Raw genomic sequence first — 25664 nt, 5'->3', positions numbered from 1 at the left:
TAAAGAGAGAGATGAAAGGGAAATACAAAAAGGATCTATAAAATCTTGAGTGCTATGGAAAAGATTAGGAGCAGCATTCATTATTTATTTTAATAAAATGATGGTGAGCCAAATGGAGAAGCTTCTTCACACAAACTCAGCTGTAGAGATTATTGCTAATGCATTGCATAGATTCAGAAGTTTATGTAGATTCAAGAAGTACATAGACTAACTTGTGGAAGGAGAATCACAGGATAAGCCATCTCTGATCCCCCTAATACCTTTTCATGGCCCCATACCACAGAGAGAATGCATTAGATAATCGTATATAGACCAGCCCAACAGAGCCTCTAAAAATGTAAAGCTCCAGCTGGTAACTTGGACCAATAATTTAGGACTCTATCTATGTGATTTAAACACCATTAGGGTTTCATAATGCCTGCCTGTAACGAGAGGAATCTTTGAAGTTCAATGATGACTGCGCTGAAAGTTTGAGCAGGCTCTTTATAATCTAGATCATAATCAGTATCACAGAGAATGCAGGAACCATCATTTACTCTTATTTCTACAGGTAGTTAATGTATGTCTCGCTTTCCAGTTTCTCGTAGACTTACAGCTCTATATCTTCCCTTTATATGTTTTTCCCTATATAATTTTCACGTAAATTTGACTTATGCCTTCAAATAATGCTAAACACACAAATCATTTTAGATACTTCATTTTCTTAACATTGACATCACATTTATTTTAGATTTCCACAGAAGTGGATAAAGGGATAGTCTGATCAAAAATACTATTTTTTTTCCCTTTTACATATTCATCCAAACACACAACAGTAACATGACACTGTACATATAGAACATACCCATGATTTTGGGTATAAAAATAAGGTAAAAATTAACAGTTTGCTACAGGATCAATACTCTATGCACAGATCACTACATTTTTAAGTTTTTTTTTTTTAAACACTGTATGATATTTAAGTATGGCCATCATAAGTCAAAAGTGACTTTGCCTTTAGCTGCTGGCTATACTCTGTACTCAAATACTGCCCAAAATACAGTTGGCTTCCCTGCTGCAAGAGCACACTAAAGACTTGCAGTCATCTGCTTGTCCTCAAGGTCTCTTAGGCCCTTTTCTCCAAAGGTGACACTTCCTAAAGGTAGAAAACTGCTACTTACAGCATAAGCACTCCATTAAACCTGATTTTCATATTCTTATCCACTTTTAAAATATTGATATTTATGAAGGCTGGAAAAAAGCCCTTTTCACCATTATTTTGGATTATTTTAAGCGCCTCCTACATAATCATCAGACCTAGCAAAAAAAATGCTTGTGTTACCGAATCTGACAGTGATCTTCATTTAGACTGTTGAATTATTTTCCTACCCAGAAGTAGTCCAAATAATGATGCAGAACAGTACTATATTTCCAGCTGTATTCGTAGCTCAGTAATTACAGCCTACATTAACCTTTTCTCCATTCAAAAACTAACCTATGAAAGCTCTGGTTCTTCATTAAAATGAGCTTAAGAAAACATTTTTTATAATTTATGAACCTTCAGGTTATGCATGAACTTTCCTGATGTCCAGATGATCAAAAGGAGTTTATTAGCTCCCAGACTTTACACAGCCTGCAAGGAAAGGTTCAGGTTTATAAATCCTCAAAACTTTATTTCCTTCCCTTGCCCCAAACTCTTGACATTTTCTCTAATGTCATTTGAAATGGTAGCATATATACTGTCCATTTCTTTGAGTTTCACTTAAGCATGTCTTTTCAGTGCAACACTCTAAAGACAAAAGGAAGCTGCAAATGCATGTAAACTTTTTTTTTTTTAAATGCAAACACAGGAAGATACGTTTAGCAAATTCCTTAAGGAAAATATTTGTTAAGGAATATGTTTTACTATGTATTTTGGTGTACTTTCAATTCTTCAGAGGAACAAACCTGATTTAGACCCAACACATTTTGAAAATATTTTAAGTTCAATTGGAATGCATCTCTTCCTGTCCACTGTTGATAAGAGATACACTTAATCTAAATCTATTTAAAAACGAAAGGGACTGGATGCACAATATTGTAGAAAGATCAGGATAACCTGACTTTGAAATTTTAAATGAAGACATTGAAATCCTTTGGGATTTTAAATGAAGACATTGAACCCTTTGGGTTTCTTAAGCAGAACCTCAGTCCTCTCCTGTTCCAGAGAGAGAGGATTATTTTCTGCAGAAAGCTCCAAAGGAAGATGAAGGGGTAGGGGCTGGGACAGCTTGATGTTTACTATTGCAAAGACCATCACTGAAACATAATTCTAGCCCAACATTCAGCTAGTGTAATGCGATGTCAAGACACCTGGAGGAAGAAAACATACTTCTGTCACCCATCTCTGCCTATCCAAGAGGGGAAATAGAATCTGTGGAGAGATGAGTCCATTATCACTGCCCATAACTTCACTTCCACAGTTATCAGGACCAATGGCTGTCGTGCCATTTTCTCAGGACAAAAATCATGTAGAATCACTTAAGCTTGAGGAGATGTTTCTTGCCTGAAAGGATGCAATTTGTTAAAGTCTAAAGAAGAAAAAAAAAATCGAAGCAAAAATCCTTTCCATTTAACACGCTTCTCTTCTTTCATATAAGCTTGTAAACGTCTACTCTACACTTGTAAACATCAACTCTCTTTAATAAATTATCAGCTATTTGACCATGTAAGGAAGCCACATCAAATAGTAACATAATAGTCCTCCCATATATTCTTCTCTTTACAAAATAAGGAAGCTTTATGGCAGAATTCATAGGAATGTACTTCTTGTAGATAATGGCTTATAGTATATAGTAACCTGAAGACATTTTGAGCCTGAGTCTTCTCTCTTTCTCTCCTCTAAGAAGAGGGGTGACAGTTGCGCTTTGCTTTTTTCATTTTGTTAAAAACATGCTGGAATTTGGAAGGATTCTTCTCACATCCTACTTCAATGATGATTAAAAAAAAAAAAGCTTTTAAAACAGCATCATAGGGCATATTTTGAAACTGTGCAACTAAACTGCCATTATCTGTACGTTAGGACAACTTTTGCTTCACAGTCTTTTCTATTTGCTGTGCTGTTTAGTAGCAGAAGAAGCTATAAGCTCCAGCAGCCAATCTGCCACTGTTGTCTTTTTATACAAACTGAGAGAATTTACATGGGTTGACAGACAAAATTGCCCTTTGTATGCTTTGTCTGTAGGGGAATTTGCGAGTATGTCCAAGTTTTATAAAATAATGATAATCATACTATACACCAAGCACAAAGGACAGATTTTCCCAGTCTTTTCCAAGCAAGTTAAAACTGTGGACAAACAGAAAATAACAGATAATACTTAAAAGAAAACCAACCCATTTATGCATCAAAATTAAAGCGGGTCACTCTGCAATGTATAGCACATTTTTGCTGGATATAAATTTAGCAGCTCTCTGCAGCACTATGCATGACAGCAGTCTTGTGATATTTCAAGTACAGAATGGGTCCCTGGAGACATTATGTAATTTATAATGGACTAACCATAATAAACTATAGCAGTCAGAAAGGGAGCTGCTTCCAATGAAATAAGGCATGCTGGTTCATTTGTCTTATAGGAAGGTCCTGTTGAAGGTCTAGCTTTTCTGAGGTCAGCTAGGAGGCTGGTTAGTTGTTAAAAATATTCCAAAATGGAGTCTCTCCTTTCAGAGAGTAAGAAATTGAGAGAGGGAAAAAAAAAATCAACAAAACAAAGGGGAAAAAAAAACACAACCAAATACACACAAATACAAAGGATCCCAGTACACTTCTTCCATCAACTAATAACACCCCTGTCCCCCAAGTGCACAGTAAATGCCTTACTGTTCTTTGTGCTGGCAAGGCTGTATCATAATTGGTGCAGTAACAAAATCCAGCAATACCTGCAGGATCATACGTACTGTCTTCCTCGGGTTTTGCAGCAAATTAATTAGATGCCAGCTGTCTACAAAGTCTCTCTTTATTTTTGACACATCTGTAACTTCATTTTTTCCACACAGTCCTTACAGGAAGACTGTGGGTGTCGGTTTGCTCTGTTCATAGCTACTGAGGGTTGATATCTAACAACTCACGCTCCAATATGAGAACTGATAAGAAAATTAAAGGTGCTGTTTTCCAAAACACAGATGTATCTAGCATATCCACTCAGCACTGGAATCTACAAGGGCCACAATTAATTAAAGAATTAGGTTAACCTAATGGTATTCAAGACCCAGAATTTAATTTCTGGATCCTAAATTCTTATAGGCCTTTGATGACCTGATAATCTAGAAAAGATATTATCAGCTTGGATCTCTGAAGAGAAAGTTTCATTTGACTTTTTCCCATTATGGCAGTTGATCATTTGAAATAAATGTTAAAAAAAAATTTGCTCTAGTTACACCATATTTTTCAGTTACCACTTAATGATACAATGAAGGCACAAGTAATTAAAAATATACTTAACATTAAATGTAATAAATTAAAATACTTAATATTTAATTTAACAATAGTTATGAGAGGTAAAGGGCTGCAGTAAATCTTGTAGGACTGTTCTGTTGCAAGTTGTTAGCAGGTGTCACTGACCTAGGCTGTGCCGTGTGCTCAAGGTGTTTCTCCTTGCACTTTGGTGCCGTCACTCACTCACATAACACCAAATGTGAGGACAGCAGAGGGCATTTTTCTCTTCAAGGAGTTAAAAAGGGAGATGCCACATGGGATACAAACCTCAGGCAAATCCCCATCTGACAACAGGCTTATTGTCTAGCTGCCAAAAGTGTTTAGAAATCCAAAAACATCTTTTTGAGTTCAAAACATGCAAAAGCTATGGTAATCTTGATTTAATTCCTCAAAGCAAATTGACCTGGGTACAACAAACATAGTGCAAAATAATTGATTGCGCTTTGCAGACGTGCATATTCATGGATCCTACCTTGCAGCAAGCAGAGAAGTTGAGGAGGCCAGGTCTGCAGAAAGAGCACCACGCAGGCACCCAGTACTCACGCTTTGCTAGGTCTCAGAGCTTTGAGCATATCTCATATAAGAATGTTAAACAAACAAACAAAAAAAAGACAACCAAATCAGTTATACAGTGTACAGAATGAACCAGAAACTTTAAGATTATGGCCACCAAAGCAGGCAGACTGAAAATGCCAAGTCATTGCTAGAGTTTTCTTGTCCATTCCTACAATCCTGATTCCTCATCATGCCAAACCAAAGTGTTTGAGAGGGAAGCTGACTGCTGAGCTGAAGTGCTTAGCTTTTATTTTTTCCAGAAAGCTTGGTGGAAAAAAAAAGATAACATCTTAGCAAATTTAACACAAACACCAACATTTGACATTAAAAATGAAAAAAATGTTTTAGTTGAAAGTAAGAATAAAATCTCCTAGAAAAGAAAATCACTTCCTTAGGATGTTAAAATAACTTTTTTTTTTTAAGAAGTGTTAAATAACGTACTAATATGATAATGTTCCTTTTTTTTTTTTTAAAGCTTTCCTAAGATAAATATTTTATATAAATTTAAATCCAAAAGCATCACAAAAGTTTTCAAGGGTATGAAATAACGAATACCAAGTTTTCAAAAATAAATATCCACAAAGTATATATTTTTTCATAAATATTTTTGATAGACATAGACTCATCCAGGAAGAAATGAACAGTGTTTTCTCCAAGCAGTCACTGTTAGGCAGTACAGCTATCAACAGGGATATAACTTTTATAACAGACAATCATTGCATCTTCACAAAGCAAAGTGTTTGGGAATGTCAAATTTAGACATCTTGCTAATTAAAAAACCAACAAACAAACAAAAAACTCATATATTATTTTATGCATTATGATTCACTGACAAAGAAATGGTTACCATGTGCTTTTAAGCTGGGAAAGTACTGGCACAATTCTTATCCTCTTTCAGAGTGGATCTCATAAACACAGAAAGTAGAGAGAGGCATTCTGCATCTACTAAAGAATAATGGTGCAGAGTTTTTATAAAATGACTTTTCAGAGTAATATGTACAGTGGAATAATATACATCATTAGAATTAAATAGCTCACTTTAAATCTGCCACTAAGGAGCAAAGCCAGATCTGTTCCCAATACCATAGAGATTTTGCATACAGTGTAGTTTCCATTTAGCAATGTGTGACTTCTTACAAAATCTAAGCAAGCTGTTTGAGTTTATAGGCTAACAGGTTTGCATCGTTATGTCCATTATTATTCAAGGAGAAAGATCTTCCCTCCCCTCCCTTGCTGTTTGAACCACTTTGACAACTTTCAAGGTGTGCCCAGTAAAGAGAAATGATTGGTTTTATACATGGTGTTTAACCCCTTGTGAAATCCTTTTGGGCTGAACCTGCTCACCTGAGCAAAGGGAGCAGGATTTGGTATTTGTTTTCAAGCACTCTCAGCTGTGAAGTACACTCCTAGGGAAGACGCATGGACTTATGCCAGACATCCTTCCTGCTCATCAGCACCAGGAGGGCTTCCCTGACCCATGACTTCCTTGTAAGCAATCTGAGTCAGGGAGGGAGCAGGTGATGGATGGGCAGGCTGCAGTTAATAGACAGAAATATGCTATGACAGAAAAACAGCCTGAATTTAATTTAAAGTCTTCTAGCATGAGTGAGAAATTGTACTTTATATTTTATTTGCCTCTTCTATCCATTTTTTATTTTTATTTTTATTAAATATTTCTTGCTTTTATAAATTTCCATTTGGATCTCATAAAAAGGTGGTTTTTTGTTGTTTTGTTTTGTTTTTTCCCTCTTTCTCTTATCCTTAATTAGTGTGAATGTCAAACTTGTTCAGTAATCATGTAGCTTTGGGTAGTAATGAAGGCAAATAAATAATGCTTAACCTTTCACAGAGAGATCTGGAGACCCTTCCAAAAACAATTAAGGCTTGTATGATTCACAGGAATTAACAAAGGTCAGCAAGTTAAGTTTCCAAACTTGTGTAAAAACAATAGCATTAAAATAAGGGGGGGTGAGGGTGGGGAACAGATAGCCTGTCCTTCCTACAGTCTTAAACCCCTCTAATTTTAAAGCATTTGTTATGAGTCGGAGAAATTAGGCAATGTTGATTAGATGCTGATGTTGCTTGGGAGGATTTCCCATGCTGTGGTTCTCTTGCTCTTTTCTTATCCAACACTCCTTGTGAATTTTCTTCTGCATGCTTGGCACACACTTTTCTTTCAGATAAGTTTTGATGCAAAAACAATTTGATGTGTCTGGAAACATTGCAGACAAATCTTTCTGTCCTGACATGGAGGTTTTGGCCTCTCTATTACCGCGTTCCTTCTCCAGACAATGCCTCTTTCCTCAAGGAACAATTTCTTTGCATGACATGGAAGGGGAAAATATCATCCTCTATAACTTAAACATTACTGGATCCTTCCATTACTACCTCAGCTTTTGTGCTGTTGGTTTATCACCGCACATCTTGTCCTTTTTGCTACTGTCAAAGAGCATTCAAAGGCCTTTGTTCCCTGTAACCTGCATGACATTGTACACCTGTGCCTGCCTGTCATCTCTCCTCACAGGGTTTTATAAACATCAGCACTGTAAAATTTCAATACAAAGTTGAATATTAAAGACAAAGATGATCAATCAATTTTTCAGACAAGATCTTTGGAAACATCTAACAAGGAGATCTCAGAGGCCTCATACCATTCTTATGTGAGCTTTGGAAACATCAGTCTTTAGACATATTAACCAAACTTAGAAATGTAAGTATGTGTGACTATGCACATCAGTATATATATACGTATCTCTACTCAAGTACTATTTGAACAATAATTAGCACCAGAACTAAAAATGTGCACAGTTTACACAGTTTAGGTTTTAAAGCATTTGTAAGGGAACCTGAGTCGATCCAAAACCCAGAACTACAGGAAGATTTTGTTTCCTTAGCTATATTCTTTCTAAAAATGGGAAAGTTTAAAAAATGGTCACAGCTGGAAGCATGGTGTTAGCCATTAAAGTGCCAAAATGAATGCAGTAAATCAGCTCTGACAACCCATCAGAAATATAGAAGAAATACTCTTTTTCCAAGAATAACATATTTTCAAAATCTTTGCCCTAAAATTAAAAATGAAACAAAACAATACAATCACAACAACACAAAAACAACAAAAAAAACCACCTTGTCTTGGCCAGAGTCTTAGTCCAGTGAAGTGTATCTCTATTTGCATGAGTAATTTACATCACCTGAATATGCAACCCCATTTCTGTAGGTAACCATCCCTTTTTACTTTATTGAATACTTAGACTCATGAACATCATAATAAATCAGTCACTCCAAATATCCTTCAAATATAATAAGCATTACAAATTAATAATGTCATGCTGGTTATTAATTTTGATAACCAAAGAATTTGCATTAGTGAATTTACTTGCTATTTAGTTATTAATGTTAGATTTATTTAATATGCAACAGTTAAAATGTGTTAGAAGCAAGTTCCCGCTATCTGATTCTTTCACAGCTGTTCAATATTTGGCTGACGCATAAGTTTGTTCCTTTAAATAATGATTTCCCTTTTATAATTTGAGAACTGTGATTTGTTAGATAATTTCTGATAAAACATTTTGTTACTCTTAGATTATCAACAAATAGTCAGTAGTACAATTTACCAATAAGAAGTTGGTATTAATATTTCTAAATTGCAGTCAAGTAAATTGAATGAAGGAAAGGCCATGTTACCCAAGTCGTGAAGTAAGTGTTAAAACTCAGAATAGAAAAAAAAAATATATAATAATAAATTTATTCAGATATTCTGCAGCATTAGCCCTATTTTTGTGCCAGGGAGTTTGATATAACACTTACTAGGATGTGATAACATTAAATGTATTTATAGGTACAACAGGTAAAAGGGTAGATACATAATTGCTCTATTTGGATTTGGACATGATACTCACTAAAAATATTTGAGATATTTGATACTCAAGTAAAAATATTCTTAGACCCCAAAATCATGAATCAGTCTTAAAACTGTAATACATTTATTTCTAGCTTGTAATAATCTCTGAAAATAAGGGGCAACAGTCCATCACATACTTGTAACAAAGCAAATGTGCTAACATTTTAGTCTTTTCTCAGAACTTGGATCTACAATTCAGAAGCTCAGAGGAAGATGTGATATATTACAAAGAGTGAAGAGCTGAAATCATGCTCGAGTTTTCCTTAACAGTCTGGAATATTTTACTTCTCTTGTTGTATGTCTCCTGATGCATACCCAGCATCCTGTCATGAGCAGCTCCTCACCTCAGTACCAGGTGCCAGACTCCGGATCTTCCCATCTTCAATCTCCACTCCTTTTCTTCAGTCAAGGTACTCTTTATCCACAGAAAAGTGATACAGATCAGTCATAACACCAAGACTGCTGGGCTGGGAACAGAAGGTAGCCAGGTGGATTACTTCAAAAGGAATTACCTGCTGCTGTCTGTGTTTCCAGACAAGAAAGAGGATTTGGCAGTTTTAGCCTTTGGCAGCCTTTTGCCTTTTGGCCATTTGTTCTCTTTTCTGGTGCTCCATCTGCTCCCCCTGGTTGAGCCAACCAAAGAATCAAGTTGTGGCAGGACCTGTGGGTATGTACGCCTAAGGCTACCTATAAATGCCCTGCCATCTCCCCCATGTAGCAATACTTAGGGTTTGGAAACACAGCTATGAACTCCCTTTTGTTTGACCTTCAGGCTGGGCTGGCATAACACAAGAAAAACTAATGGACATGAACTGTTCCCTCAGCAGCTTTACAGAGCTCTCTTCCTGGTTTGTTAATCTTGAATCATCTCTTATGCAATAGAACAACTCCTACTGGAAAAAGAGCTAATTCCACTATCCTTAAGGAGTCAATAATTTGGTTATCCAGGTTGTCTCCTGTTAGGTGTTAAGTAGAAAGAGGAAGGAACAGAGCTTGGGTTTTCCATATGGGAACACCACATAAAATGATGTAAGACTGTTTAGAATTTTTTTCTCTAAAAGGAAATACTATCCCACCACAAACAGCCACTGCCATATTTCTGTAACTAGGGCACCAGCAACTAATCAGAAGAGTTGACTCTGAGAAGGACTTACCAAACTTCTGAGGAGAGATTTTCAGCTGTTCCCCTTCCCTCAGCGTTTTCTGATTGACTAGCACTAAGCATCTCACTGTACATTGCTGATGTTCCTGAGATGACAAACTCCCCAACGGCTGCATAGGCAAACCAACACCAAGTTATGGGTTCCCCTTCACACATTAAACCTACACTTCAGACGCCTCAATGCCCAGCTTCCTTGAGGCCTTTTTTGACCCCAAAATTCTTAGGCATTCACTTCAGATGAGAGCTGTGACCGTTAAATCTTCTGCAGCTTTGAGAAAAGAACCTGCCCGACATGACACAACTACATATACATCTTTTAGGTTTTCTTTATTTATATTTTTTTAGTTCAAGAATTACACACTAGCCAACATTATTATATATTTACATGCTGAAACTGGCTGCAATAATTTTAAATTCAAGAAAATATCTCTTATGTGCTACTCATTTACAATCATCATTTTACTACCTCACATATCCCAGAGGTTAGCAGTCCTTTTGAGAAAGACATGAAGATCGGATGCGATGATATCCACTAGTATTTTGCATTTTCTAGCCATTGGAAAATGTGCATTATGTGCATATAAGAAAGGCTACAAGGTCATTAGTAAGGCTGATGATTACTACATTATGAATTAAATCGTACTAAGTAAAAAAGATAAATCAGAACTGTGCAAAGACAGTACTAACAGAACCATTTAAACACCCATGCAAATAAAAATGTGATAGAAGTCAAATCATAGTCAGCTTGTTAGAATTAATCATGTTTCAAATGTTCTTTTTGTCTTCAACTGAAAGTAACAGGACAGACCATGAACAATACAGCCTGGTGAATATCTGTCAAATGACACTAACAGTGAAAACATACAAAACATTATCAAATTGGAATAGATGACCTTATGTCTGAAAAAACATTAAAAAAATACAACCCTTAGTATGAAAGTATATGTGAGATTTTTCATCATTTAAGTTTTTTTTTTTGTCAAAGCACTTACAAAGAAAATAATTTTATACTTATGAAATGTTTCTGTTGCATATTCTTGTACAGATGAGCTATTTCAATTTAATATTAATGGATATTTAAATTATTACTATTTTTACAAAGTAAAATATAGGGCAGTATTTCTGATCAACATTCCATTTGCTTCTTAAAAATTTAGACAAAGTTCCTAGTGCATTTTATTAAGCTTTACCTTTGGTGTTAAGCAGTGACTTATTAGATTTCCCTTTTAAACAATTTCTGGAGTTAAGATTCTTTGGCTTTGGGGGACTATGCTATCTAATGGCAGTCAAACTTTTTCTTCTCTAAAGAAAAACTATAAGTCTACTATTAGATACCATAAGAGATACAGATTTCAGAAACAGACGCAGCATGCAGGCTTTCTGTAACAAAATCACTAACAGCTGAATTCTCACCTACACTGGATTCCTTCATATCGCCACTCACAGGAGCAACATAAAGGTACCTTATTGTATGTGAAAATCAGGCCCTATTTGTTTGTGCTATCTGAGTACTGAGTGCCCAACTACTGTCTTCTGCTGCTTGAACATTTTAACCATAAAAAAAAAAGAAAAGAACTTGCTAGCAGTAATAGAGTCGCAATGGCTTTTTTACACAACAGTACTTTCAATACGTTTTTATATCTGGAATCCAAATCTGTTTATGCAAAAGGGTGTTTAAATTACTCTGCTAGAGCACTGCAATTATTGTACTTAGTTAAAAAAAAAAAAAGTCACTAAACAATTACTGTATCTATTGACTGCTCATTTACAGCTTATTTAATTATTTACATAATTTTAGGACACATTAATCTAAACCATAAATAGAATTAGCTTTTTGCCTTACTATAAAGTACAAATTAGAAGTTAAAAATGTTTAAGAAATCTGATAATATTTACACACGCTCAGCTTAAGTTATGGTTGCTCACATTTTATGTTTTATGTACACATAGCAAAATGTTATGATCTCTACTGATATAGTATTGTACCCTGGCCATCCCACTCTAGATTATTTTCTAGAAATAGTTAATATTTTTGCCATTTTTTCTTGGTTCCCTTAGGACTGTTTTTGAAAACTTACTAGTGGACAATGTTGTTAGAAAAAGAGAGAGAAGAAATAGGCAAGCAATGTGAGGACTAGTCTAATTTCAGATGCTAGGAGGTATAGTACTATCATCATGTCAAATGGTGCAATGCTCCATACAAATTATATGCATTGATCTGCTGATATAGAAATGCCCAGTTACCCTGTATAGTAAGTTGTTTTTTTTTAATACGATTTTTTTTTCAAAAATATATTCATACACTGATTGATGGTAGAAACAAAACTATTATTAGCTTATTCCTTTAACACGCCAACAGATGAATGTGTGTACATATATATACACTCATCATTTGTGTATATACACACATATGTCCATACAGACATTTAGACATATGTCCATATGCACATATAGTTGGATAATGTTTAACATTTGTTCTCTTATGTTCAGTACTGTGTTAATTACAGAATTGTAACTAATAATTATAATGAAAAGTATTTGAACTTTAATTTTAATGCATATTTTGTCTGAAATAAGTAGGATTTGCTCCCCAGGTGTGAGACAACCTCTCATTTTCTCTGTGCATTGTGCTTTTGTACCTTACAGATTTTATGTCCTTTGTATTAGAATGTAAAAACTCTCTGAAGAACTCTGTGACATACTGTTATCCATTCTCCTCCCCTGGGAATGAGAAAATAAATGTTCAAAATGTCATTGCTTGAGTCTTTCTTCCCAGTCATTAAACTGCAATAGGATAGAAACATAACATTCCTTATGCAAACACAGAAATATGTTGCATGGATTTTCAGTTCTGAAAATGTTTATCATACTTACTAGCAGTCATATACAGTAGATATTTACAGATTGATCTCAAAGATTTCATTAAAACTGTGCCATGTTATAGTCATAATTTGCCCATGAATTTCACAAAGATGAAAAACACCTTAATTGCTGGCTATCATGTATAGTAGAACAATAAAATGTGCAACTATAATTACATTACAAGGTTCATCTAAATTATTAACTTTTGTATTTTGCTTATTGAAACTAACAACAATCAACAGGATTAGTAAGATCTAGAATGTTGATTTTCTGCCAGTTCTAAAGCAAAAGCAAATTTCTTCTGGTTTACCTGGAGGGTAGCACACCCATTAAAACCCATACCTCCAGTACGTTGACATAATTTCTCACTTTCACTCAAGTATCTCAGAAGAGGAGTGATTGCTCACCTTGAGTTCTACCCTTCCCTTGACAGTGCCTCACCAGTCTTTCTTACCCGCATCTTTTTGTATCACAGTGTTCAGCCTTAGTACAAAACGATAACCACTCCTTTTCTGGAAGAAGCCTTCCCTTTCACTGATTTTATATGTCACATTAATAGCCAGAAGGACATAGTAAAAGCAAAAGAGCTCCTTCCTCCCAGGTAATACATCTGTCCTAGTGGTACCTGAGCAGAAACCAAACATTTTCTTTCACGCTCTGAATAGTGACATCAGAGTATTATGGCTTATACTATAACTTCAGATAAATTAATGTGCAGCTCTAGGATTCAGTCTCTGCGGCTTTCATAATTAGTTCGTTCAGTAAATCAATGTAAAGAGTCAACATATTCTCTGTAAGGTTTCATATTTGAGGTGTATCAACCACAAGCAGGCTGCCAGCTCCCTGTATTCACTCTATGCTTCTGTGAAATAAATAAATAAATAACAAATGAAAAAATACAGAGTTGGTGGCAATTTAAGAAGTGAAAGAAAAACTTCTACAGAAGAATACTATAAGACGGCTTTTATTTATGATAATGGGTACCATTATTAAAGAACAGACTTTGAAGAGAAATTCTGAACTGTAATGTGGCACTTTTGATGTTTTCTTTGAATTGGGAAAAAAATCCAACATGATTCACTCCTAACACTTGAAATTCCACATGCGTCTACACAGCTTAGTGCATTGTGCATGAAATGCAGTCAGAAAGTAAGTATATGAATTAAAAAGCAACATGATCTCCTTCTGTGACCAAGTGACGCGCTTGGTGGATGAGGGAAAGGCTGTGGATGTGGTTTACCTTGACCTCAGTAAGGCTTTTGACACCGTTCCCCACAACATTCTCCTCAAGAAACTGGCTGCTCGGGGCTTGGACTGGCGTACGCTTCGCTGGATTAGAAACTGGCTGGATAGCCGGGCCCAGAGAGTTGTGGTGAATGGAGTCAAATCTGGTTGGAGGCCGGTCACTAGTGGTGTCCCCCAGGGCTCGGTACTGGGGCCGGTCCTCTTTAATATCTTTATCGATGATCTGGATGAGGGCGACCAGTGCACCCTCAGTAAGTTTGCAGATGACACCAAGCTAAGTGCGTGTGTCGATCTGCTCGAGGGCAGGAAGGCTCTGCAGGAGGATCTGGATAGGCTGGAGCGATGGGCTGAGGTCAACTGTATGAAGTTCAACAAGGCCAAGTGCTGGGTCCTGCATCTGGGGCACAACAACCCCAAGCAGAGCTACAGGCTGGGAGATGAGTGGCTGGAAAGCTGCCTGGCCGAGAAGGACCTGGGAGTATTGGTTGATAGTCGGCTGAATATGAGCCAGCAGTGTGCCCAGGTGGCCAAGAAGGCCAACAGCATCCTGGCCTGTATAAGAAGCAGTGTGGCCAGCAGGGCTAGGGAAGTGATTGTGCCCCTGTACTCGGCTCTGGTGAGGCCGCACCTCGAGTACTGTGTTCAGTTTTGGGCCCCTCGCTACAGGAAGGACATGGAGGTGCTCGAGCGAGTCCAGAGAAGGGCGACCAAGCTGGTGAGGGGTCTGGAGAACAAGTCTTACGAGGAGCGGCTGAGGGAGCTGGGCTTGTTCAGCCTGGAGAAGAGGAGGCTCAGGGGCGACCTTATCGCTCTCTACAGGTACCTTAAAGGAGGCTGTAGCGAGGTGGGGGTTGGTCTGTTCTCCCACGTGCATGGTGACAGGACGAGGGGGAATGGGCTAAAGTTGCGCCAGGGGAGTTTTAGGTTGGATGTTAGGAAGTACTTCTTTACCGAAAGGGTTATTAAGCATTGGAATGGGCTGCCCAGGGAGGTGGTGGAGTCACCATCCCTGGAGGTCTTTAAAAGATGTTTAGATGTAGAGCTAAGCGATATGGTTTAGTGGAGTACTTAGTGTTAGGTCGGAGGTTGGACTCGATGATCTTGAGGTCTCTTCCAACCTAGAAATCTGTGATACTGTGATACTGTGTGATTTTTTGACTTGGAAAGTTTATCATATGATGAAAGCTTGACTCCTACATATTGCGGAGTCCAAACCTGAAAGTAGTATGTGAACATACAAAACAACTCAATTGAGAACAATAGATGGTGTCTATGCTCAGCAAATCCCTTTTCAGGCTTAAAACTATTCTCTCCCCATTGAAAAAAAGAAATAAGCAAGCCACAGGCTCAAAACAAAATCAGAAAATCACCTATTATTTCACAGAACCGTTTTGTTCCCATCACTGTCATTGACCGTTAATGGGGGGCGGGGGGGACCAAACACACTAATTTGCAAGAAAATTACGTTCTTAAAGCAAGAACAAAAAAAATAAAATATTTTATGAAAAGTGTTCCTATGAACTACTTTAAAGCATTGCCAAAGTTAAACGGGGAAATAGTATCTGCCTGAAAAAATTTCCTTTACTATTTGGATGGTACTGGAACTGGAATTTATTTCAAAAATATGAGAGCAAATGAGAGGTAGCATAGATACAATAGCATGTGGCTTTTGCTTCATTAAATATTTTCTGTTAAACAAGACTGGGGATCTGATTTTTTAAAAGCCATCAGGAATTTATACTTTTTATACTGTTCTTGGAAATGTTTAATGTTTAATTTTTTCATTACAGAAAATGTTTCCACAACGGACTAAATGGCAAACTCCACTTTAACCTATAAAATTCTATTTTTGTCTATTCTATTTTGCCTATAAAATTAAAGCTCTATAAAAAAAATATATTAAACAAGTTTCCTACAGCAAAAGCTGAATTTTGCTAGTTTGTCCAATGGAAAACACCCTAAAGCAGGAGACTTGCAAAAGGGTGGTGAGGCACTGCCACAGGCTGCCCAGAGAAGCTGTGGATGCCCCATCCCTGGCAGTGCTCAAGGCCAGGCTGGATGGGGCTTTGGGCAGCCTGGGCTTTTGGGAGCTGTCCCTGCCCACGGCAGGGGGTTGTAACTGGGTGATCTTTAAGGTCCCTTCCAACCCAAACCACTCTATGAGTAAGTAAACTATTAAAGCGATAGCTACCAAATCTTTCCCTTTAAAATAGTACATTAAGCAAAACAAAACAAAAAGTGAAATGGTATTACCTACTCCAGACTGAGAAAATACCCTGTCAGTATCTTTGTACTGAAGTACATACGCTCAGATATTTACTGTTGAAAGAGGTATGATACCTTTAATCAAACAATGTTACGTGTTAAGCGTAATGACAGTGACAAGCATAACACTAAAGAGACTGCAAACTTTTAAGAAGTCACACAAACCCACATGAATATTTCAGACTAAGGTACGTACTGTGACTGACAACATTCATTTGCAGTGTGTGTGTGTATTTATGTCTGTATACAGAGACAAGTAGGTATATGAATGCACGCAGACATATATATACACACACACACTCTTACATATATATAGCCTTGTCTTTTGTTGGTGCTTGATTTTTAATTGTTCTCTACCTTTCAGTAGAATGCCAGGGCACCATTGGTTTCCTTCAGCTACCTAGAAAATTATTATCTGGCCAACCAACTTTTGGCACATTGGAAAAATGATTCCCCTTCTCCAACACAAAACAACAGCACGTCTACCCATTCAGGACATGATCACTTAATTCATTTTTATACCACTGCTACATTCCTATACAGATCACAACCACAGTCATTGAGACTGCAAGTATATGCTGTCTCTTTAAAACCCAAACAAAACTAGTGCTTTATGCTTCAGCATCTGTGCAAACACCCAACCCTAATATTATCAGTCAAAGGTTTAGCTCTTTGAATAAACAGGAAATACCTGAATATGGTTGGGAAACCTCTGACCATCATCATCTTGGAAAGATGATAGGCACTACTTGTTTTCAAGTTTACACCTTTAAAAGGTAAACTGTGTGTTTCATAAGCATGATAACAGTACACTCTCTTAAGTGTAGATGCATGTCTTGTGTACACAGTTTCACAGGGAATGGTATATACTGCTGTTGAAACTAAAACTTGTTACACCTGTAATTTGTGTCACTAAACTTACATGAGCACTAAAAGAAGATTGTGGGGGACAGCGAGACAGAGATGATTGTCAGAATCTAATTTGCATTCGCATTTGAATGCACTTGTAGTTTGATAAGGGGATGTGTCCATACTGCAAATTTACATATTTATGATTTAGCAGGAACAACCAAAATGTTATAAAAGCACACCAGAGAGTGGGCCAGCAACTAAGGTGTTTTAAAATAACTTTTTGTCCTGAATAGAATTTTTCTAAGTCCCACTTTTGGCTGTACAACTGATTTGAAGAGAAATCCAGTTCTTGCTTCCTGTGTGGCTTTGTTTCTTAGTTCACATAGTAAAGCCAATAGACAATATTGAAGAAGGAAAAAACAACAGGAAAGAATATGCGTGACCATCTATCTATGGCATTTACATCAGTCAAGTCAGGGATGGTAATTTTCAGTTGAGATGCACGTCTCCGTAGCCTACTTTTCTTCTGTGCCACGTGCCGCTCCAGGGCATTGCGACCGAAGCTGTGTCTGGGTAAGCCAGCTTTCCGGTACTGGATGCTTGAAGTGTCATAGGCCAGCATCGTGCTCCTAGGGTCCCCAAGCCCCATCACAGCCTCAGAGGCAGCCATCTCATTTTTAATTTCAAGTGTGCTCAACAAAATATTTTCATGTGGATCCATCTGTAAGAAATAAGAAGGCAGATTTAACAAGGTAAGAAAAGAAGCCCATTCAGTTGCAAATTGAAGCCATGCTGACTACTCATTCTTTGGATGCCAGCCTGTCTGAAAGACTTTAAGCATAGCTGTGACTGTATTTTTTGCCATTTTCCTGAGAACTCAGGGAGCAATGTGGCTGATATCATATAATGAAATAAATGGTATCTCTCTAGACCCCATATTTAGTCAGCAGAAGCAATACCTGCATATGTTGTATATGCTCAGCTCCTGAAAGTGGGATTCTGCCATTGGGTAGGATATCTGGGGCTATTATTCTACTTTGTAGGGTTTATGGAGTGAAAGCAGGTGGAAAAGCCTTTGCTTTTTGTTTGTTTTGTTTCTTTCAAATGAAAGCTTCTGCTTTGACAAGAACTTCAGGTATTCACAAGGTGTCTGTGCCTCTATAAAAAGAGGCCTGGGGCATTGCACGGGAGGATGCACCTTTTCACTCCCCATATCCAGACAGGACTGCTATTTACTTGGGGAAAGATTCTGGCATAGTATAACCATGCCTATGTGGAATCTCCACACCCCAGTGCTAATGTGTTATGTAACTACAGTGTGCATATTGTGGAGACCTGAACACTGGAATAGCAGATGGTTACAATTTAGAGCAAGGAATAACTTATACATGTAGTTCAGAGTGTAATCACATCAAATGTACTTTGAACACTTGTTTCAATGGACAGTTTTGACTACTATATATATTTTTAAGACAGTTCAGAGAAATTTTGAATATAAAATCTTAGAAGGTTAAGAGGATTTCAAATATGAACCAATTCCACTCTTGGTCAATCTGAAATAGATCTGAAACATAGTAGGAGAACTTCAAAATAATTAATATATAGAAAACTAACATAAGGTCATTTAAGGAGTTCTAATTCTCCTCAGCCTCTCCTCCAAGCATATATTTTGAATTGTGAGATTACAGAGCATAATTCAATAAAAATACTTTCAAACGCAATAATAGCTAGTGAGCAGCTAAATAACTACATTACTTGAGTGATGGCAGTGCAGGTATACTCCAGGCCAAATAAGAAGTGGAACTGTTCCAGAGCTCCTTTAGGAATAACTCATCCATTTTAACCATTTATCATGTACATAATATATACTATGAGTATTACTGAAAGTGCACAAATTGTGACTTTTGTGGATTTCTAAACAGTAACACAGAATTAATTCTTTTGTAATATTTAAAAGCCGGCAGCCACCACCAGGCACCTCAGTGTGCTACCTGATATAGCGCAGTATTTGCCATTAGTTTAAAAAAAAAAAAAAAGAAAAGAAAAAAAAAAAAAGCTATGTCACTTAATAGCATCCATTGCATAGTGTTATGAAACAGGAAGATAGGTACTCACAAAAGTACTTTGGACCTACTGAAAACATTGCCATTTGAGTGATTACATCTGTTCAAGTGATGCATGAAAATCAGCATCATTGAGATGCCAGATTTCCCCTCTATTTTTCTCAATTTATGAGAGTTTGCACCCCTCTAGTTTCATTATATTTTACTTTTAGATTAAATGTAATGACTCAGTGTGAAACAGCCAACATCACTTATTTTGCTTGCTTCCAATCACAACTATATGAGATCTCTGAATTTTCTAGCTAGAGAAATCAACATTTGTTTTTGAGAAGCACCAGGAAAAATAGGAAAGTTGGGCTGAAACTCACGATGAATTCCTGTAAGTACTTTGTAGCATGATAATGAACACAGCAAGGAAATACTGTGTTCTAGCCAGGAAGATCATCAAATCAGTTCTCATTTGCATGAAGCAGAATTAAGGCAAAAAGTGTATTCTGCTGTTGTAATACAAACAAAAGCAAACATATGGAAAATTTATCAAACAGATATATGAAACTTCACAAGAGGGTCTGCAATTATTTCCTTATAATGAGTACAGTTATTTAGAAAATTTTGAAGAGATTTCTGGAGACAAAATTGGCTGTCATAAGACTGAAAATAAAAGCAATTGTAGGCTCTCAAGAATTTTTAAAAACAGGTAAATTATCTTACAAGAGGGGTGCAAAGACATTTTGGAAACTACATTGTTCATATTTTCACATATCCTTACCAAGACAAAAGAAATTTTAGTCCCAATGACATAAGGGGAAATTTGACATAACATCTACTAATACAAGGGCTTTACCCCAAAGCCTAGAGCTTGGGTTATTTTCACCTATGTGTTGTGCATTCTAAGACACTATCTTTGGAAAGATTTTGGTGCCAACAAATTTGTTCACGTCTTAAATATTCTTAGGCTGAATACACTCTAAAAATTTTTAACCTTTTGATCTGCAATGATATTATAAATTTGAGTGCTCTTTACACACTCATACACTTTTCTATGGAACACAAATATAACAAAAGTTATTTTAGTCTACCAGAGTTTAAAATAGACAGTGTACAGCTGGTATCATTCCCTCAGTTAACTTTTTGCTTTGATTCATTTGACATTGGATTTTACATTAAAATCAACAAAGTAAGTAGTTTACTGAATATATGTTGCTAACAGAAAATTGCTGCAGGTATCTGGCAATCTTTGGCAGTAGTTAGCAATATTAGTGATGGTGGGCAGAAAGAACATCCAGCAATATTCTAAACTATCTTCTAGGGCAAAGTGTCTTCTTCTGCACATACCACACTGATATAGGAGTTGGAACAAAGCATTTCTCAATATTCCAAGAATTTCTCATAAGAAATAATTCAAAGTAAAGTAAAAATTAGTGATGGGCGAACCTTCAAGTGTTAGAACAGACAGGTAAGCACCACAAAGTTCAGGTGCTTCTCCAGCACTAATCTGAACTTCCTGCACCCAGAACAGTGGATTGACAGTTACAAGAACTGCATTTTTCATAATATTTTGAAGAATTCCAATCCAATTCCAATCTAGAAGTACAAGTAAATGAGTAAATGTGAAAATAAATGAAAAAACAACAATAGAACAAAATTAACCTGACTTTTCAACCTCTGACAAAAGGTTCCTCGGTAGATTAGAGAGAGCTGGAAGTGTTATTTTCACCAAGCAGGTTCGCCCAACTCTAATAAAACATGCTTCACAACTAAGGGAAGTCTGAGATAGAATGTTAATGACTTACATTTATTGTACACAGCACCACCCATTCAAAAGGATCCCAAAGCGCTTTACAAGCATTAGAAAGTAGAACCACTTCCCATTGAAGTGCAATCACTTCTGAGGTGAAGTGCTGGGTCTGACAGTGCAGAACAATACACTATATTTTAGTCAAGGAAATGGAGAATGCTATAGCCAATTAAAACTATGGGGTGGGTGAGTAGTGGTGGGGAATGTTAAGTAAGCAGAACAGTTACATAAATTGATATTTGGCCAGATGCTTGGGGCTGAGATGACCACTCTATAAAAAAAAAGTGCCATGGGATCTTTAATGACCATAAGTGGTCAGGACCTGAATCTTAAGTCTCTGAGGATAAAAACAGAAAACAATGAAAGATACCTTTGTTGAATACATTTCTGGACAATGATATGTGCCAATTATTCTTCTGTCCTGTAAGTTAATAAAATCAAGACCAGTTTCCTTAGAGATAAGGCAGCTATTATCTTTCATTTAAAATTAAAGCACTCTAGGGTATTAATAGGACAACTAATTAAAAGATACAGGGGACCTCTAAGCCAACAATTATCATAGGTATATTTTGGCTTCAGAGGTGCCATTACTGCCTTGCCCTGCTACTCAAGGTAACATAACTTTGTGATGTAAATGTATTTTTTCCAACTGGTCACTGTGACCAAGGAAGATATGATGTTATGAAAACAATTGTTAAAATTATTCTGGGGGAAAAATAAGTGTAAAAGTGATTTCAAAAGAAGGTGGTAGAAGGTTAGAAAGCTCTCTCGGTGCTGAAGGATTGTTCAACCATAGAACTGGACTCTTTATGGTGAACAGGAGAATTCAAACAATGGAAAAACTCCCAGGGGCAAGGAACAAAGGGAGGACGTGAAGATGAAGAAAAAGCAGCAGCAAGGGCCATGAAAATAAAAAAAGTGAATGTGGAAGTGAAGGCGAAATGACTAGAGCTCAGCAACCATGCAAGAGGGTGTTTGTTTTTTCTTAAAATCAATCTTAAAGGTGGATGACAAAATATATGATATAAATGATATTCACTTATAGGTCCAGGTCAACCAGTGAAAAAGCTGATTCTGGAGCCTAGAAAGTGGCCATGACATTTTGATGGCCTCAAAGGGAATACAGAGGAAAGTGTAGAAATGTTACCATTATATATTCTTCCTGCTACCTACACATTCCAAAATGATGGCTATCTTGAGGAATTCCTCTTATGCTAATATATTAGCAACTGCAAAATACAAGGAAATTACAACTCTCACAATCATACATCCAGGCAGACGTATGTACATTAAGAATCCTCCAGTGATGACCACATCTCTGAAACTAGTAACATCTAGTAAACCAGCACCTTGGTGATTAAACTCTGCTGTTATGCCAAACAATTTCATAGTAGGAGGTAGATTCATACTGATGAATTGAAAAGATATAGCATTGACCCTTTTTACTTTCTCATATTCAATTCTTTTTCCCCTGTAAGGTAATCTTCAATTATAGGCAGGTACTGATGACTCACTTTATGGCAGAATGGCACAAATGCCATGGATAAAACACTCGGCAGGACTGAAATTTCCAACTGAAAAACTTTATGAAACAAAACATTTATAAATTCCATAGAAATAGTTGTTTGATAAGTTAACTTTAACTAAAGTTAACATTATGTTAACATTAACTAAAAGAAAATATGGTAAACTAAACCAAGAATGGAGAACAGGAGTCGCAGGTCTGCTACAAAGTTAACACTACAGATTAGGTTTCAGTATTTATAGTTTTCACTATATATATTTCACTTCTTAACATTCTTAAGAAGTGAAAACACAGAAATAAATATCCCTGTAGCAATGAAAGTCAACATGGCATACCTAGATATTTAATTTGTTAGAGATAAAACTCTTAGTGTTATCCATAGTATAGTTTCCCACCTCTTTGTGACTGAACTTTACTTAGAAAACAAGTAACAACCCATTCCTGACTAATCTCAGTATCTCTAGCAATATTAGGTGAAAGTGCAAAACACTCTTTACATATAATAGGGATCTCCCACTTCATCAGTAAGGATTGCTTTATTGTTCAGGAACCACTGATCTCTGGGGATTGCACTGACTACTCAAGGTAACACACAGAAGGTAGATTAGTTTTGTATAAGATGCTGCAAGTTTCACTCTGGAAGAAAAAAGAACTAATGCTTTTCAAATGGCACCTACCTACAACTGTACAGACAATTTTACTGAGACAAAGCTATATCAACTAATAAAGCACAAATGCCTAATATTTTAAAACATCTATATGTGAAACAATGCCCCTAAGAACGTAACTAACACTGTATTTCTATTGTCTGTATAAGATGAAAATTATTGCCAACATTGTAGTAACTGTTTATGAAACCACATTAGCATACGTTGACTCAGTTTGTGTTATACACCTAAGACATGAGCCAGGCTGTAAAGTATGCAGTTAGAGGACAGTAAAAATAGATTGACTTATAATTTTGGATTACTTCATTTCATTTCAGATCAGAAAATCCAGACAAACTCTCCAAATTCAGTTGTGATTTTTTTTTTTTTGGCTCTTGAGCTTCTCAAAGCCTAAAAATGTAAGGAAAAAAAAAAAGCAAGCCAATAAGAAATAAAGAAAAAAACTCCGAAAAAAAATGTGAGATCTGGACACAGAGCTTTAAACACTTTTCTAATGCCTTGTAATTCAACTTCTAAGCATCTAGTTTTACCCCCCAACATATGTGATTTCTTGATCATTATCATTAGTAACACATCGCTGAATTAGTCGTTAAGTATTGTAGAACTCTGGAGTAATGGTTGAAAACATATGCATTCTTTTGGCATCCATTACTTACATACAAGATTCCATACTTAAGACATTCTAGAATAAATGCTTAAATAAAATTAAATAGGGTGAACTATCTTTGACTTGACACTAGAATAAAAATCATGAAATAGGAACTTGTGCAAACTACTGCATGGAATCTAACATTCTGAACCAAAATCCAGCAAGCTAAATAGGCAAAATCAGGGGGAAGATAGGGAGAAACAGGAAAATGGCCCCTATTTCTGTCCTGAGGCCTGAAGCTTACACCAACATCTTGTGAAATATTACAAAAAAACCATCCCTGTTCTGCTTTTTTTTTTTTCTTTTCCTTGAATAAAGTGGGCTAAAGCACCTTAGCCAACCAAGAAAGAAAAATGTAAAGTACACTGTAATCTACAGAAATGCATCTTCTTCCATCTCACCTTTGACCAAGATAATTCAGTACAATGCAATCTCTAATATAAAGTGGAAGGAATAAATTACTTAAGGTCTTGATCTTGCACATAAAATTTCCATTCCAGTATAGAAAATATAGTATACCATAAATAGTAAAAAAGCATGTAAATCAGGAACGGAGCTTGTGACTTTCTTTAAGTGGATACATTAATTTAATGGGACTTAAACACATACTTAGGTTACTCATGCTTTCAAGTGATTTCCTGACCTGTGAATAAGACTGTCACTTTTAATCCAAAGCCACAAACTGTTTCCTTCTGTGTATATGCACTGTTTTATATTAGTCTACAAGAATATGTTACAGTGGTGGAGATAAATATTAGTTAAGATGAATTCTAGCTGGTAAGTTTTTTTCATTTCAATAAAGTTTGTATTGATGATATTTAAAGGTAGTTGCCCTCTCTTCTGGAAGCTTCAGGTACAGATTTCTTTTTTTGTCCTTGAGACTGCAAAACAATCATTCAGATCAATGTCTTGAGTAAGTGACTGCATTTTAAAAATTAAACCCTTCCATACACACACAAAACAAAACAAAACAACAACAACAAAAAAAAACACCACAACTCTTCTACAGTAAAGTGTAAAAAAATCTCTAGGATAAAAGTTGAAAAAATGAAAAATGAATCTCTCTGAACCACTTGAGAGCATGTATTTCTACAAGGCCAACTCAATAAACACTAAACTGGAAGAAAATCAATCTTGAACCAGAAATAAACATAAAGAAAGTGACTTAAATAGAACTGGAATTTTTGAAATTTCAGCTTCAATTTTCAACCACATTATTTTTAATACTGATACGTTAAGAAGGAAGCAAAGGTAGGATATTTAGAATAGAAATCTCCTGGGGTACCGATTAATGACAGTCATACCATTTCACCAAGAAACGAGGTATTAGGCAGCTCTCATTCTTATTAATACTTCTCTAACAATATATATTGCTTGTTAAAGTGTCACCAAAGTTACATGTATGCATTTAACTCTCTTGGAGATCCTATAAATGAAAAACACACCAGCAAGAGCATTCAAGCATTTTCTTTCTTTAGTAGTTTCTATTAGAAGAACTTAGAAGATAAAAATTTCATCAATTTCCTCTATGCCCATAAACCAAGTTTCCTATTATGCTGTCTTGCAAAATATACTTTAACAGATATAGCTACCACCAGAAATCTACTACAGAAACCCAGTAAAATTGCTTCTATATATGTAGAAAAGCTTCATGAAAGATGAAAAATAC

At 36.2% G+C, this 25664-nt stretch overlaps 1 protein-coding gene and 1 long non-coding RNA gene across 27 annotated transcripts in view; both read right to left on the bottom strand.

Annotated features, from left to right (window-relative positions):
• LOC308177539 overlaps positions 1–6141 on the bottom strand; it is a 56271-nt gene extending 50130 nt beyond the window's left edge. For 6 of the 10 annotated variants that reach the window (XR_013939228.1, XR_013939231.1, XR_013939232.1 and 3 more), the window contains exons 1-2: positions 5853–6133; positions 4923–5024 (exon numbers count right to left, since the gene is read on the bottom strand). This is a non-coding gene — a long non-coding RNA (uncharacterized lncRNA). Of the gene's footprint in view, positions 1–3517; positions 3676–4922; positions 5025–5852 lie in introns of all 10 variants that reach the window. The other 4 variants (XR_013939229.1, XR_013939230.1, XR_013939226.1 and 1 more) reach the window with 3 other exon arrangements.
• Positions 6142–10376: 4235 nt separating this feature from the next.
• The window catches only part of GABRB2 (gamma-aminobutyric acid type A receptor subunit beta2), a 163433-nt gene continuing 148145 nt past the window's right edge, over positions 10377–25664 (bottom strand). For 16 of the 17 annotated variants that reach the window (XM_080554996.1, XM_080554998.1, XM_080554997.1 and 13 more), the window contains 2 exons: positions 21524–21574; positions 10377–18013 (listed from right to left, as the gene is read on the bottom strand). In XM_080554996.1, the coding sequence (XP_080411122.1) occupies positions 17666–18013; positions 21524–21574 (399 nt within the window). In that variant the 3' untranslated portion in view covers positions 10377–17665. The remainder of the gene's footprint in view (positions 18014–21523; positions 21575–25664) is intronic. The other variant, XM_080554987.1, reaches the window with a different exon arrangement.

Source organism: Anser brachyrhynchus (assembly GCF_964034855.1).
Source record: "Anser brachyrhynchus genome assembly, chromosome: 14".
NCBI lineage: Eukaryota > Metazoa > Chordata > Aves > Anseriformes > Anatidae > Anser > Anser brachyrhynchus.
This window is presented reverse-complemented; position numbering and strand designations above follow the sequence as displayed.